This window comes from Micromys minutus (genome assembly GCF_963924665.1).
Source record: "Micromys minutus genome assembly, chromosome: 19".
Taxonomy (NCBI): domain Eukaryota; kingdom Metazoa; phylum Chordata; class Mammalia; order Rodentia; family Muridae; genus Micromys; species Micromys minutus.
In genome coordinates, this window is record NC_137954.1 from 6,933,289 (window position 1) to 6,949,524 (window position 16,236).

General features: G+C 40.0%; 2 protein-coding genes across 2 annotated transcripts in view; one reads left to right on the forward strand and one right to left on the reverse strand.

The window, feature by feature from the left end:
- CCDC150 (coiled-coil domain containing 150) overlaps window positions 1-16,236 on the forward strand; it is a gene marked incomplete at both ends in the record, with an annotated part of 75,376 nt that overhangs the window by 23,638 nt on the left and 35,502 nt on the right. The window contains 5 exons of the mRNA XM_080932889.1: window positions 1,837-1,944; window positions 3,537-3,661; window positions 3,906-4,083; window positions 4,593-4,661; window positions 15,572-15,685. Of these exons, the coding sequence (XP_080789015.1) occupies window positions 1,837-1,944; window positions 3,537-3,661; window positions 3,906-4,083; window positions 4,593-4,661; window positions 15,572-15,685 (594 nt within the window). The remainder of the gene's footprint in view (window positions 1-1,836; window positions 1,945-3,536; window positions 3,662-3,905; window positions 4,084-4,592; window positions 4,662-15,571; window positions 15,686-16,236) is intronic.
- LOC308433350 (U6 snRNA-associated Sm-like protein LSm8) lies at window positions 299-589 on the reverse strand (the record flags this gene model as incomplete). Its single annotated transcript, XM_080933370.1, has 1 exon — window positions 299-589. One exon carries the CDS (start codon window positions 587-589, stop codon window positions 299-301), a length of 291 nt encoding a protein of 96 aa, XP_080789496.1.

Below are 16,236 nucleotides of genomic sequence, written 5' to 3' on the forward strand. Positions count from 1 at the left end.
CTTTACAGCCAATTTCCCATAAATATTAAATTACCAAAAGTAATGACATTTTGTAAGTTTTCAAAATGATCCTTAGATTTTTGTGTCATTTGGTAGAAAAATAAACCAAGCAACCACATTTATTAATTTAGGCAATGTTTCCCAATAAAAAGGTAGAAATATTTAAATTACATATTACAATATACCAACATGAAGTCAAAATCCACAATTACACAATCATTAAAAAAATCTAAACATCATTCTCAGAATAAGACGTTTCTGTACAGGATTTACAGACATCTCACTACACACTGAGTTTTCAGTGTGCTACGGAGTTCAGACGTTCTGCTCGGATGTTCCCCAAGTCGAGTGCAGAATCTGTCTCTTCATCTATTTCCCCAATGACTGCTACATTATCACCTCTCACAATGTATAACCCCAATACCACTTGTTCTACTCCTTGTGAAGAGCTGAACACCCGCTCATGGCTTTCATCCAGAATCAAGTTAGTGGTCTGGTCAAAACCTTTCAGTGTTCCCACGATCATTCTGCCATCAGAAGTAATAACAGCAACAGTTTGGTTAATGTAGTTCTCCAAGGCAGACATCATGCTGCTGGGCCCGGAGGTTCTGGGAATCTGAGAGGAATCTGCAAGAAGGGGACTCAAAATGATTTTTTAATTTTTAAAATATTTCCCTACCCCTTAAAATATTTTCTATTTGTTGAAATTTTCAATGATTTATGTAAGGAGCATTGATCACAACCATTTACCACGATCTCACACCTTCTCCCTCCCAACTTAATGTCCTCTTTTTAAAACTCTTATTACCACACATTTAGTGTTATCGTATGCATGTTGGTGTGTGGCTAGGCACTGGGGCAGGGAAACCTACCGGCAGCCACATTTCCCACGGAAAGTGACGGCTTCTCCTTCAGTAGCCACCAGCTTCCAATAGCGCCTGACTGGCACTGAGCTGCGCGGGTTATGAGCAGATGAATTTCTGGAGTTGTACAAGTCACGTCCTCCTGAAGTCAGCCCCTCACACCTTCCCTTCACTCTGCTGCTGTGAAGAGCGGGATTGGTGTAGACCATCTGTCTACCGCAGGGCACTCAGCTTTGTCCTCCGCTCTCTGTGTTACCCACTGTTTGGTGTGGAAGACGCTCTCCCTCCTGACCCAGGCTGAGAGCAGCACAGACCTGTGGGTGTAAACATAAACATTTCGAATGAAATTTGACTGCACGTGCATTTAACAAAACAACAGTAGCAGGTTTCCTCCTCCGGCCCATTGTTGCCTCGGTCAGGAACTTTAAACCAGGCTTACTGTTCAGGCATGAATTCTGTCCTGTAGAGCAGACATAGCCAGTCAGAAAGCACTTGGTTACCTCAGTAACCATAAGCCCCTGCGGCACCAGTGGGCATATAGCAGGTCTTTATTGTAGCCTGCAGGACCCAGAGCTGGGAAACACTGACACATTTTCTCTCCTATTGGCTGTTCAGCACCTTCTGGAACTATGAAAGCTGCCTAGTAGTGAGGGAGTTTCCTGTTCAGTTCAGGGTTGATTTTGCCGTTTTACATCCAAAGTGAGCACTGTCCTCAGCAACAGGGTCTTACCATCTAGTTACAGCAGGCAACCAAAAACAGAGGCAATAGTATATGTTGTTTGGGTTACCTCTGGGGCTTCCCTGATCAATAACTCATAGGGAAGTTTTGAAAGTAGTTTAAATTAATGAAATAATAATCGATAATATGTTAGCTTAATTAGGCTAGCATATAGTGGGTTACTATGAAATCATTAAAAATATTATGTAATGAAGAATTGTTAGGACTTGTGACTTGCTGTATATTTTGTCTTAGGTTTTGAATGACCAGCTTTCCAAAAAGTGTTCAGAGCTAACCAGCATGCTTCAGATTGTTAAACTGGAAAATTCCAGAATTATTGCTGAACATCATGCTATTTTACAGGTATTCTTTTGACACTCAAACCTCGTTTATTTACTTTTTTCTTTCTTTCATTCAAAATAGTTTTATTTACCCCACACTGAACTCAGATTCATTATGGAGCTAAGATTGCTTAGACTCTGATTCTACTCCCTCGCCCTCCACCCGCAGTCTCTGTCTGACTTATGTACCCCAGCAGGCTTGTCTGAAATTCACAATCCTATACAATGGTAGGATTGCAGGCTGTTATTATAACCCAATTATTTTTTTTCATTCCCACCCCCAGCTGTCATTTTTTGATTAGTAGTTTCCTCCTTTCCTGAAAAAGGGTGATTTGGCTTTACAATTCAATGGTTTTTAATGCTTCCCACACAAGTATAACTTTAGAAAAAGTATAGTATTTATGTAATAATGATCTATACTTTAGACTTATTTTATGTATATGAATATTTTGCTTGTATGTATGTATGTATGTATGTATGTATGATGTATATGTGTGTGTGTGTGTGTGTGTACCATGTTCCTGCCTGCTGCCAGAGGCCCTCAGAAGAAGAGCCCCTCAAACTAGAGTTATGGATGATCGTCAACTACTATGTAGGTGCTGGGAACCAAGCCTAGGTCCTCTGCAAGAGCAGAAAGTGTTCTTGGCCACTTAGCCATTGCTATAGACCTTAATAATGGTGTACACTTACAAGTGAGTCTTCAAATACTTAGTTTCCCCCAAAACATCTGTGACTTACTATTTTCTTTACAGTGTGCTAAGAGTACTCTTGACTTTGGCTCTGGTTATTTGAAATTCTGCCTCTTTAAGACTGACTTAATGGAAACTTGATCATTCCAATAAAAACAGATAATTTGTCAAATTCTGGTCCTTGGACATTAAGATGTAGTAGCTTGTATGTGAGAGACTGTGTGTGTGTGTGTGTATGTATGTTTGGTGGTGTTGTTTGCTTACTTTCTTTACATATACTAATGATCTTAAGGATTTTACATATGTTACAGCTTCTAATTGTTATATCTACTACAGGTTATTCTTATTTTTCTAATAAGAAGTCAAATAAAGTATAATTATGTAATTATTTTGTTACAAGGCTTGAAAGACTATTATGGGCTATAGGTAGAAGCATTGCTAATTAGAAAGTTGTGAGCCAGAGAGATGGTGAGAACAATCAACACTCCCCTCTGAAGGCAGCACAGGGACCCTCAAAGGAATCCACACCAAACAGCTGAAAATGCTTCTCCCACAGAGGGAAAGAGAAAAGAGAGATGAAAGGTCTTTTCATGTGATGCTTATATGGGTTTCTATCGCTTTCATATTTTAAAGTAAAATTATACTTTTTTCAGTTTTTAAGATACTGAAATATTTTAATGTAATTTTTATTTTTGAAAATATGTAGTCTTTTATGGTTTTACACAATATGCTCAAGGCTGATAAATAATACTTCCAGTCCAGTAGGACTATAAAATGACAAAGAGAAGGCTGGGTACTCAAACTATTTTATTAAGGCTCACGAAAATGGAACAAGTTTTGAAGTGAGCCTAGCACCTTTGAGCAGTTACTTTGAGCATCAGCTTGCGAATCAGCATTTCCTCAGCATTTCCTACTACTCCCTCAGGTGGAGCAGAAAATGTTAACAGAGACATTTCAAGAGCAAAACTTACTGTTAGACACGGCCCATGCCAGCCTCACAGGCGAGCTCCAAACTGTGCAGAAGGATAAAGCTCAACTCCAGATGCACCTGTAAGTAAGCCGTGTGCCACGTGTGCACATGTGAGCAAGCTGTGTCCCACCTGTGCACCTATGTTCACTCACGGTAGTTCTCACATCTGTGAGCCAGCTGTAGGGATAAAGAATTTTGCTTTTGAGGAGCTAGTTTGCTAGAACATTCAGTAACTATTTTCAGATGGGAGTCATGTTAAGCACATTTACTCTCTGGTCTAGTAGGACATGGCCAATTTGATGACTTTTTATTCTTGTCCTCCAGAGACCATTTAATCCTGGAGCACAGTCAATGTCTCCAGAAAGCACAGGAGGCTGAGAAGAGAACAATGGTGCAAAAAGAACTTCTGGAATCAACTGTTGCAAGGCTTCAAGGTGAACTGGAAGCCTCTGTGCAGGAGAAGAAGTCTCTGCTGGAGAAGAGTGAATGGCTTCAGAGGGAGGTAGGTGGGAGCAGGCTTCCCTTCTAGCTGACATAGCAAATGATGTTTCCAGGTCGTGCTCTAGGTGCAAAAGATGAGAGCAAAAGCAAAGTGTGTTTTAGGAGCTTACCAGAGATGCCACTGAAGAAATGTGGATTCTCCGAATGTAAAGTAGTCTAGGCTTTCCCCACATCACTAGTGTCAATGGATAAGTTACACATCCTCCTGTTAGTTACAGGGTCAGAATTTAAAAACCCATTTTCCCTAAAGCAGTGGGAGATGAGAGTTAACAGGACACAGCCCTGTCTGAGAAGTGAGAGGAAAGCTGCAGTCTGACACTGGGAGTGTCTTTCTCTCTGCAGGGCTGTTTGTGAAGTCTGCTCTGCCCCAGAGGCTCCCGTCGACCCTTTTCTGAGAGGATGCACTATCCCTGCAGTGTAGTATTAATTGGCACTTAGGATGTTGTCATCCGCTGTAGTGGAACCTGAATCTTCTAAAAGTTGATCCATTTCTTTTATCCACCTCAACAGGTAAATAAAACAGAAAAAGAAGTAGCCCAAGAAAAATGCAATTTGGAAAAAGAATTAGCTGAAAGCAAGGTATTCACATTTCATTTTTGATCATTTTGTTTTGTTGGTTCTGTACTGCTGCCTCCTGTATCTGCTTATCTCAATGAGTAGGGCTGATCAAGACGGGGCAAAAAGCTGGTGTCACTTAGGCCTTCTAGGGCTTTTGGGAGAAGTTGCTCATTGAGACATATGGGGTTTGCCTCCAAAAGCCATCACTGCTTCTGGCCCTAGAGTTCACTGAGTACTTCAGTCACATGTCCCCTGAGACTGGGCCAATGGATCTAGATACAGCAGCAAGCTAGCTTTATATCATAGGTGCCTGGGAACACCTGCAACTTCATCTTACATTTTCCCTTTAGTTGATGACATTATTTTCATCCATCCCTATGACCGAATAGCTTACAAGAGATTTGATATGCGCATGGAATGTATAACCAACAGGGTAGTGAGCACTTCCACGTCCTCATGTTAGTGGTTTCTTAGGTTGTAGACCCCATATGCTGACAGCTTGAAGAATCTTGTACTAGGCAGTAGGTACCCCTCCATGCTGTTGAAACTAGGATTAGTGCCCCCTCTCCATACACCTGTGTTTTGATAACTCTTATTTACCTCCTTGCCATTCCTGTTTCTCATTTCTCTTTAGTCTTTACTGATCACTAGTCAATTCAGTTCTTCTGTAAGCTTGACTCTAGTTTTTATGAATGAGTACAGACACGTAATCTGTGTCTGGCTTATTTCAATTCACATTTATGACTTGCATTGAGCTTCTTGCCTGTCCTCGATAATATGAGACTTAATAACTATAGTTTTTTTGGACATTAAGATTCATGAGTCTAATTATTAAATGGTTTTGGTTGTTTTGAGTCTGCATTTTCATATGAGCTTTTAGGATCAACATTTCCAGTTTTGTAAGAAAGGACAACTGCAGTTTTGATAGACTGCGCATTAACTCTATACATTAACTTGGGGCATTGCAGTTTTATACAACCTCTCTCTCTGTCGTATATAAGTTGACTAGAACTCATGCTGCAGCGTTGAGGTGAGATCAGGCACCTTGTGTTACAGAATTCTGTTAAGCTCCTTCATGAAAATGAGCAAATGCCCTTCTACATTTAGTTTTGGGGATATTTTTGTTGTGATACTATTTTGAATTTTATCAAATGTTTTATCCAAAAATATTGAAATGATCTTAAGGATCATGTTTTTTATTTTACTATTATGTATTACATTCTTTGATTTCAAATGCTCTTTTTCAAAAATGGGCTTACATCCCTTAAATACATTTTATTTGGTCATGTGATATACACCTCTTTGTATGTTGTGGGTTGTTGAGTTTTTTAAAATCTGTATTCATAAGATAAATTGTTCTATAGTTTTGTGTGTGTGTGTGTGTGTGTGTGTGTGTGTGTGTGTGTACTTTAGTTTTGGTGTCAAGATAATATTAGTCTCTTAAAATGATTTGGTAAATCATACTTTTGGCTAAGATTTTTTGAGGGGTTTGTATCCGTTCTTCATTAAGCATTCTTGAGGCATTTACTAGTGAAGCCACCTTGGTAGTCTTTGTGAGAAGATTTTCCTTTTTTGTTGTTTTTCTGCTTTATATTACTACTGATTCAAGCTTCTGTTGAAGGTCTCTTCAGAGTTTCATTTCTCTCTCTGTCTCTCTGTGTCTCTGTCTCTGTCTCTCTCTCCTGTTTTCTGTTTGAATTCATTTCTACAGATATGTTCTTTCTAGGAATGTGCCCCTTCCATGTAGGACGCCTAGCTTGTTGGCATACGACTGTATGCTCATGCGCAGCTCTGAGCTCATACATGTTTGTTTTTCCTTGGTTAGTCCAGCTGCCTGCTTTTTGCTTTCAGTTGTTTGCCTGTGTTTTAACTTGTGCTCCACTGCTTATGACTGTTCTCTGTCTGCTCTGCACTTGTCTTCTAGTTTAACTAATTTTAATGTTGTTATATTATAGTTAAGAACATACTTTACATGATTTTGGCCCTTTCCAATTTACTGATAGTTGCTTCATGACCTAACATATGGTATATCATAGAGATTGCTCCATGTGTACTTGAGAAAAATCTGTAGTCTGCTTTTGGGGGGGAACTGTTCTCTTCAGTCTCTTAGTTATTAATGTGTGTCTTGTCAAGTTGTCCTGTTGAGTATTATGAGTGGGAGATTTGAAATTCTGTACAGTTTATTTCTCTATTTAATTCTGTTCTTTTTGCTTCATATATATTTTCTTATATGAATATATAGCTATATAAATATCAAAATACATTTTGATGGTTAATATTATTTTCCATAGGTATGTCCTTTATCTCACAATGTTTATCCCTTTGTGTCTAATATTTATGTAGCCAGCTAAGCTCTTTTCAGACTGTCTATATGGCATCCTCTAACTTGCCCCTTTTATATGAATCTAAAGTCCATCCTTCAAAAATTGTTGGATTTCTAAATATTTTTTTATTTTACCTATCTGCTTCTTAAAGATTTTAATTTTTATGTGGGTTTATATTTTGCCTGCATGTGCTACATGCATAGAGTGCTGCAGAGGCCAGCAGAGGGCGGCAGAGCTTCTGGAACAGGAGTTAGATGCTTGTGAGCCACCTGTCAGTGTTGGATCTAACGTGGGTCCTCTGGAAGAGCGGTCAGTGGTGCGCTCAACTGTGAGCCTTCTCAGCAAGTATTTCTGCTGTTGAAATCGCATGGTTTGATCCACTTCTAGCTAAGATAATTACCGCTAAGGACTAATTTACATAGGGTTTTTGTTGGTTTTTGTTTTTACTCTCTGCTTTTGTGTTTTGTCACTGTTTCTCAGTTATTGCCTTCTTTTGTTTTAAGTAGGTATTTCTGTTGCATCATTTTAACTCACTTATTCCTACTATACTTTTTTGCTTATAAGTGAGATAAAGGTACAAAGCAAAGTGCGAGCTTGGAGACATGGCTCAGCCAGTAAGAGCTGGACTCAGGCTTAGTTCTTAGCCACCCACATGGTGACTCGGAACCATCTGTAAAACCAGTTCCATGGCATCTGAAGGTTTCTTCTGGCCTTTCATGGCACCAAACATGCATGTGATATGCTTTGTCCTTAAATTCTTGTGTGGATTTTATTTACCATCCACTTTCCATTTGTTTCAGCCTGAAGAACTCTCTTACTTTTCCTTGTAGCATGTATTTTCCAGCCCCAAATCTGCACACATACCAGGGCTGGGGACCTTAGTAAATTACTTTAATATTTTAATGAGATTTGGATGTGCCACAGCCTCAGGGTTGTTTTCAAACCAGAAGAGCCCTTTGTATGAATTACTACAATTTTTGATTTTCTGGGTATACTTTATTATTTTTGAGGACCAGTTTTGCTGGATTTAGAATTCTTGGTTGAGGGTTTTCTCTTGGCACTTGGAATCTGTTACACCTCTCTTGCTCTTGAGACTGTGATGCTCAGCTGGCTGCCATCAACCCCCGACTCCCTGCTACACCTGCTCCACAACACACCTTCCCATGGCATTGCTTTCAGGGTTTTCTGAATTTTGCTTTCAACACTCTGACAATTTGACGATGTGCACGTTGGGGCAATCCTTCGAGTCTTACAGTCAACGGAAATCTCTAGTTTTCAAAATGTACAGAGCCTCAGGGTTTGCAAAGGTGGAGGCTTTCAGCTCTGCCATGTGCAAGACCCTATGCATAAAGAGTGGACAGGGATTTCAATTTCTTGCTCACGGTACTCAACAAGCCAACAAAAGACACGTGAGCAAATGGAAGGCTTGAGCAGCACTATTAGCTAAGAGACTGAAGGGACTTGTAGAGCTTTGGGAATTTGTCCGTGTTCTTCAAAGCATCTAATGCTATGGTTCTCGATCTGTGGATCTTGATCTCAAACTCTTTCACAGGGGTTACCTAAACCCATCAGAAAACACAGATATTTCATTATGATTCAACTCATAACAGTGGCAAAATTACAGTTATGAAATAGCAATAAAATAATTTATGGTTGGGAGTCACCACAACAAGAGGAAGTGTATTAAAATGCCATGGCATTAGGAAGATGGAGACTCTTTACTCTGGTGGCTCTTTTGTTCTCTAGCTTTGTATCTTAGGTTTCCTGGTCAGCCTTTTCTGTTTTTGATTTTTGTTCTTGTTGTTGCTGATTGTTTGCTTAATTCTTGAGTTTTCATCTCAGGCAACTACAAATTTAGCCAATAACCTCTAGTCATTCCTATAAATGTGTCTAAGAAGATTTTTGTACTGAGCAAATTCTAAGTCAGTCAAAATTCATTTTGTTTATGAAATTATCCAGAGAAGCGCCAGACAGATATTTTTCCTGGCTGGTTGTCTTTTGCTTTTGTTATCATTGTGGTCTGTTTGCTCGAGTGTCATCTGAGAAGAGGGAACCTTAATGGAGAAAATGCCTCCAGTGAGATCTGGCTGTAGACAAACAAGCCTGGAGAACATTCTCTGAATTAGCGATTGATTGGGAGTGTCCAGGACATTGTGGCTTGGGAAACCCTTGGGCTTTTGGTCTGGGTTTTATAAGAAATGAGGTTGAGCAAGCCAGGAGATCCCACCTGTCGGCAGCATCTCTTCATGGCCTTTGCACGGCTCCTGTCTCCAGGTTCCTGCCCTGTTTGAGAGACTTTCTTAGATGATGAAAGTGACGTGGAAGTCTAAGCCAAATAAACCTTTCCCTCCCCAAGATGGCTTTGGTCATGTCTCACCACAGCTATAGTGACCCTCACTGAGGCGCATGAGCTATGATAGGGCTCTGCGGATGTCATATTGAAAGTAACAACCATGGTTTTTTTTTTACCTTAGGCGTCTGCCAGGCTGAGTTCTCTCTGAGCTGGCAGTCTGTTGACTTAAAGTTACTTTTGTGCTAGAGAAAGGAAGATAAGAATAGAGCATATAAAAACAACACAACTCCCAGTTCTTGTGTAGTTTCAGCCATTTTCTTTAATAAGTGTTCCATAGATGATTTTCATGAGAAAGTTCTTGTGGCTGCTTTTGCTATGTGGGAGAGAAGTTGTAAGGGTTCTTGCTTCTCCCACGTCGCCGGTTTCTATTTTCTAGTTAGATCTTTGGACAGATCTCACGGTTCTTTAGGATTGTGTTGGTATTTTGGTTGAAAATTAGTTGGTCATAGATATATAAATCTCATTGTAGGCTTTCTGTTATGTGTCATTCATTTTGTTTTTGTTTTTTTCTTTGTTTTGCTACTTGAAACTCTTAGCTATCTAGTCTTATAATTGTTTCTTTTCTTTTTTAATTGGTTATTTTTGTTTACATTTTAATGTTATTCCCCTTCCCAGTTTCCCCTCCACAAACCCCTCTCCCTCCCCCCTCCTCCCTCTATGAGCGTGTCCTTCCACTCACCCACCCACTCCTGACTCCCTGCCCTGGCATTCCTCTACACTGGGGCATCGAGCCTCCACAGGACCAAGGGGCTCCCCTCCCAGTGATGCCGGATAAGGCCATCCTCTGCTATGTATCCATCTGGAGCCATGGGTCCCTCCATGCCTACTCTTTGGTGGTTTAGTCCCTGGAGGCTTTGCGGGATTGATATTGTTGTTCTTCCTATGGGGTTGCAAACCCCTTGAGCTCCTTTAGTCCTTGCCCCAACTTCTCCATTGGGGTCCCTGTACTCAGTACAGCTGAGGTCAAGGATAGTGATTCCCCCAGAAGTTTTTTTGTTGTTGAGAATAATTTTTACTGTCCTCAGTTTTTGTTATTCCAAATGAATTTGAGAGTTGGTCTTTCTAACAATATAAGAATTGAGTTGGAATTTTGATGAGGGTTGCATTGAATCTGTAGATTACATTTGGTAAAATGGCCATTTTTTTACTGTTAATTCTGCCAATATGTGAGCATGAGAGATCTTCCCATCTTCTGAGGTTTTCTTCAGTTACTTTCTTCAGAGACTTGGAGTTTTTGTCATGCAGATTTTTTCACTTGCTTGGTTAGAGTCACACCAAGATATTTTATATTGTTTGTGACTATTGTGAAGGGTATTATTTCCCTAATTTTTTTCTCAGCCTGTTTATCCTTTCAGTAGAGGAAGGCTACTGGTTTGAGTTAATTTTATATTCAGCTACTTTGCTGAAGTTGTTTATCAGCTGTAGGAGTTCTCTCATAGATTTTTTGGGGTCACATATGTATACTATCATATCATCTGCAAATAGTGATATCTTGACTTCCTCCTTCCTGGTTTGTATCCCTTTGACCTCCTTTGTTGCCTAATTGCTCAAGCTCTGGCTTCAAGTACTATATTGAATAGATAGGGAGAAAGTGGGCAGCCTTGTCTTGTCCCTGATTTTAATGAGATTGCTGCAAGTTTCTCTCCATTTAGTTTGATGTTGGCTATTGGCTTGCTGTATATTGCTTTTATTATATTTAGGTGTGGATCTTGAATTTCTTATCTCTCCAATACTCTTAACATAAAAGGGTCTTGTATTTTGTCAATAGCTTTTTCAGCATCTAATGAGATGATGATGTGTGGCTTTTTTTTCCTTTGAGTTTGTTTATATAGTGGATTACATTGATGTATTTCTGTGGGACCTGGTTCAAAGAGTCCCTCACAGCTCTTTGACTAGGGAAAGGCAGCCTCTGCTACTAGATTTGGATGGTGTGCACGAATTCAGGCTTGGACTCGTGAGAGCAATGCTCAGCCGGGTGTGGGAACTCTGGCCTGAGCCTGTAACAACAGTGCTCTGCTGATGATCCTAGCAGGACGCAGCAGACCACAGCTGCCACTGGGCACCAGGCCAGGCTGGACTGGGCCATCCAGAGACTCCTGTGCTGCATGCAAGAAACTTTGGGAGAGAAAAGTCTCTTCCCAATCAGAGGTATTACTAGCTCTTTAGAACAAAGGGACTCAGGCAGAGGAATGATTTCTACATGTGTCCTACTTTTCGTTTGTGCCCAGCTACCGTATAAGTACAGTTTTGAAATGGTTCGGGGTCTGACAACCAGCTTCCTATTGGCTTGGCCTCAGGGTTTGGGAAGATCTTATCTACATGTTTTGGAGTAGTCCGAACTTATGTGCAATCATGTCTATGTGCAGGAGAGGGACTATGGGTGTGGCCAATCTGGCTGGGGTCCATGTCACATCCTCATTTGAAAATGGAACTTGGGACATGGTCATTGCCCTGTGGGGCAGTGCACTTTTTCAGCGTGAAGATTTCTGATTTCTCTAGAGTTCGGGAAGCTCCTGCCGTCTTGTTTACCACGTCTAGGGCTTTCACCCAGCCCAGTCTCAATCAAGGATCAGGGTTCCAACACGTCCTACCTACCTCACAGTTTGCCATATATTTAACCGTCTCTGCATCCCTGGGACGGAACCTACGTGATGTTCTTGGATTCAGTTTGCAAGAATTTTATTGAGTATTTTTGCACTGATATTCCTAAGGGAAATTGGTCTGAAGTACTCTTTGTTTGGTCTTGTGCAGTTTGGGTGTCAGTGTAACTGTGGCTTCATAGAATGTATTGAGTACATAGAAATAGTTTGAGGAGTATTGGTATTAGGTCTTCCATAAAGTTCTGATAGATTCTGCACTAAAGTCTTCTGATCCTGGGGATTTTTTGATTGGGAGATTTAATGACTGCTTCTATTTCCTTAGGGGTTATGGAGATGTTTATCTGGTTTATCTGGTCCTGGTTTAGCTTTGGTACCTGGTATCTGTCTAGAAAATTATCTATTTCATATAGGTTTTCCAGTTTTGTTGAATGTATACTTTTGTAGTAGAATCTGATTACTTTTTAAATTTCTTCAATTTCTGTTCTTATGTCTCTTTTTTCATTTTTGATGTTTTTTTAATGTGGTTCCCTGTGATTAGTCTGGCTAAGGATTTATCTATCTTGATTTTTCTCAAAGAACCAGATCCTGGTTTTGTTGATTCTTTGTGTAGTTCTCTTGGTTTCTGCTTGGTTAATTTCAGCCCTGAGTTTATTTGCTGCCCTCTCCTCCTCTTGTGTGTATGTGCGTCTTTTGTTCTAGAGCTTTCAGATGTGCCATTAAGCTGCTAGTGTACAATCTCTTCAATATCTTTTTGGAGGCACTCAGAGTTATGAGTTTTACTCTTAGCACTGCTTTCATTAGTTTGGGTATGTTGTCCCTTCATTTTTGTTAAATTCTAAAAAGTCTTTAAATTCTTTATTTCTTCCCTGACCAAGTTATCATTGAGTAGAGAGTTGTTCAGCTTCCATGTGTATGTGGTTCTCTTGACATCTGGTTATCTCTGGTGTTAACTGGCCTTGCTGTCTCTGACTGGAGCCTGTCCCTCCTGTGAGCCCGTGAGCCTGTGATTCTCTGATCTCTGATCCTGGATGGGTCAGAACTCCTGGGGGTCATAATGCATCTGGGTTTGGGCTGAGCTGGTGGGATCCAGGGCAGCGGCTCTGCTCATGGCATAGGTGCAAACCAGAAGGAGCAAGTGTCTCTGGCTGGGAGGGGTACCTGTGTCCCTGGATCCTGGGGGGTCCCAGTTATGCCAGGTATTGGGGCTGGGTTCGGGGTCTCACCTGTGATCCTGCATGTGTCATAACACCCAGCTGCAACTGTGTTTTTGGCTGAGTGTGTGGGGTCCAGAGCAGAGGCTCTACTCTGGGCACACGTACAAACCAGAAGGAGTGTGGGTCTCTGGCTAGCCTGCAAATATTTCTGGAATTAGAGGTGTATATATTGTACCTAGAATTAAATGATATTTTAAAAAAATATAAAACTCCAGTTGTTTGTTGCTCATTGGCCCCCATGTCTGTGGGTTATATAATTGAATTAAACTAATAATAAATTGAAAATATTTGGGGAAAGCTACATATATACTGACTGTGTATTGCCTTTTTCTCTGTTGATTTTTCTCTAAGCAACACAGTATACTCTTTACATTATATTAGATGCTAGGAATAATCTAGAGAGCTTCCCATATATAAAATGATACATAGGTTATATGCAAATGTCACATAAAATTGAATATATGTTATTTGTAAAAGTTATGCCAATTCTCATAAGAGACTAGAATAACCACATATTTGTGCATTTGAAAGGGTCCTAGAACCAGTCCATACAGATACTGCGAATATTTTTTGTAAAAATGCAGTCAGTTTGATCTTGCATCCTTTAATGTTGACAAACTCAATTTTCTAGTGAGTGTTCTATAGAGTTTTGGATATTCCTAAGTCGACAAACTTGTTGTGAACAGAGTTTTATTTCTCTCTCAGGTTTAGTGCCCCACTCTTTAATCCCTCATTACTCTGGCTATGGCCTCCTTATGAGGCTGAGTAGGGATGATGTCAGCAGGGACTGTCATCTTTTCCCTCGCTTAGGAGGAAAACACTCAGTCTTCCAGCATCACAGCCCTGTGAGCTTTAGGATATTTTAATTAATTTTCTTATTTGTGAAGTTAAAACACAATGATACCATTTTCTCCCTTTCCTTCAATACTTCCATTAAATTACTCCTGTTCTCTCTCGTATTCACGCCTTTGAATTGCATGTTATATGTATGTATGTAACAACTACTTATACTATATACGCATTACCTGCTCATTTGATATGTCACTCACATGTATGTGAATATATATGCATATGGCTACTTGGTATTGAGTAAAACATTGGGAGTGCGGGGCTCTCGTCTGTGGGACACTATTTCTCCCACTCTCCACTTTGCTAATTACAGTAGCTGTCATGGTAGCGGAAGGGGACATGTGAGCTTCCAAGGGAAGAAAGCAACCAGTAGTTCTATCTAGCTGTAATACCAGCGAACTACCACACGAACATGCATGTCACAATAACCCTAAGGGTGCAACAGAGGCACACATAGTCTGGTTATAACCAACAGCTCTCTTACAGAACTTAAGGCCTGTTCAACACAAGGGAAATTATATTTTAAAGTAGAAACCTAGCCAACTATAGGATTATTTTATTTTTATTTTATTTTTGTAGGTCCAATTGCATCAGGTAGAAGTGGTTGTTTTTCATAATTTTTAGTTGAGTTTTTCGAAAGTCAGATCAATGTTGAGTTTTTAAAATGTGTATTTTTATTGACATGGTCTTATGGCTTGTCTAATACAATATATTTATGTGCTGAATTATACTGGTAATAAATCATATATACTATCAGGATAAGCTTCACTTACCTCTTATCTCCACCTTATGTACTGCTAGATTAATTTTGACAACACTTTGTGGGAGGTTTTTGTATCTGTCACACACAGTGTGAACGGATAAACGCTCTTTGCTAGAAAGAACATGACTCTCTTCTCCCAATGGCGACTAGAAGCGAAGTAGAGACTGTAGGAAGCGGTGGGTAAGAATTCACAGCCACTGCGGCAGCATGCACAGACCTCGCAGGTTCCATCCGGACGGCGGGGCTCAAGTGTGAACACAGCCCCGCACACCCTTAACCAAGAAGCTGTGTGAAGTCAGAATCTTCTGGCAAATAAAGATTCGTCTTCTCTAAAGGAGCTTCACTGAGTGTATCAGCCACATTCCGGGAAAGGGTCCCATTCTCAACACAAAACGAACTCAATGGTATTTTTGTAGACTTTTTGTCTCATGAAGCTTTGTTTGGGCATTTGTTGCCTTACTGGTCTTCTGCTTGTATGTTTTGGCTTGTGTTTTTTTGTGGAGGGTTATTTCTTTCTTTTTTTGTAAAGAGAGAAGGACATGGAGTTGGGTAGATGGGGAGGTGAGAAAGACCTGGGAGAAGTTGAGGAAGGGGAAAAGCATGATCAGAATATAATGCCCCAGAAAGTATTTCAATAAAGTAAAAGTTGAAAGAAAATAAAAATATTTGCTTTGAACATTCTAAAGCTATCAAACAAGACTCAGCACACCCACTCTGAGATGGGAAACATGGCCCTAGGCTCCCTTCCTGTTTCCAATCCAACTGCTATTTCAAAATTAGATTTTTTTTTTGTTTAAAATAATTTCTTTTCTCCTTTTGTTTTCAAAGGAAGACATCAATTTGTTGAATCAAAACCTGCAGACTCTAGTGGAAGAAAATAAGCACCTGACAGATAAAATGGCTTCCCTTGAGCAGCACAAAGCTACTTCTGACTACCAAGGGGTGGGTATGGAAAGGTCAGTCCGGAGGAGGAGATTGAGACAGCTCTAAGTGATCGTCACTGACAAGACAAATGGACTTGATGCCTTAAAATACTTCCTTTTACATACATTATGAGAAAGAACCTTATATTTCTAACCACCCCCACTAAGCGATAGGTAGTGAGTGTGACTTCTAAAACCTGTTTGGTCAGGTCAGTGTGCATTACAAATATGGTGTACGTTCTTACAGCATCTTCAAGTGAAGAGGACTTAGAGATGACCTTCTAAGAAGCTAATCATTTTCTTAGGTGTTTGAATTTCTGGAGAATGATTAATGCTGATTTAGAACATGCAAGGGATTCTTTCGATCGCACAGAATACCCTAATGTCTTTTTAAATCGAGGATTAGTTTTTACTAAACCCTGTCATAAAATGCTCATTACTTAACTTCAACTCTGAAGAATTACATGGTCTAAATCTTTTTATGTTTTCATGGCTTTTGAGTCAGACATTTTGCCTATGAGAGAGATGACGTTTAATCTCTTAGAACCTGAGTTTGTTAATCTGTCAAAA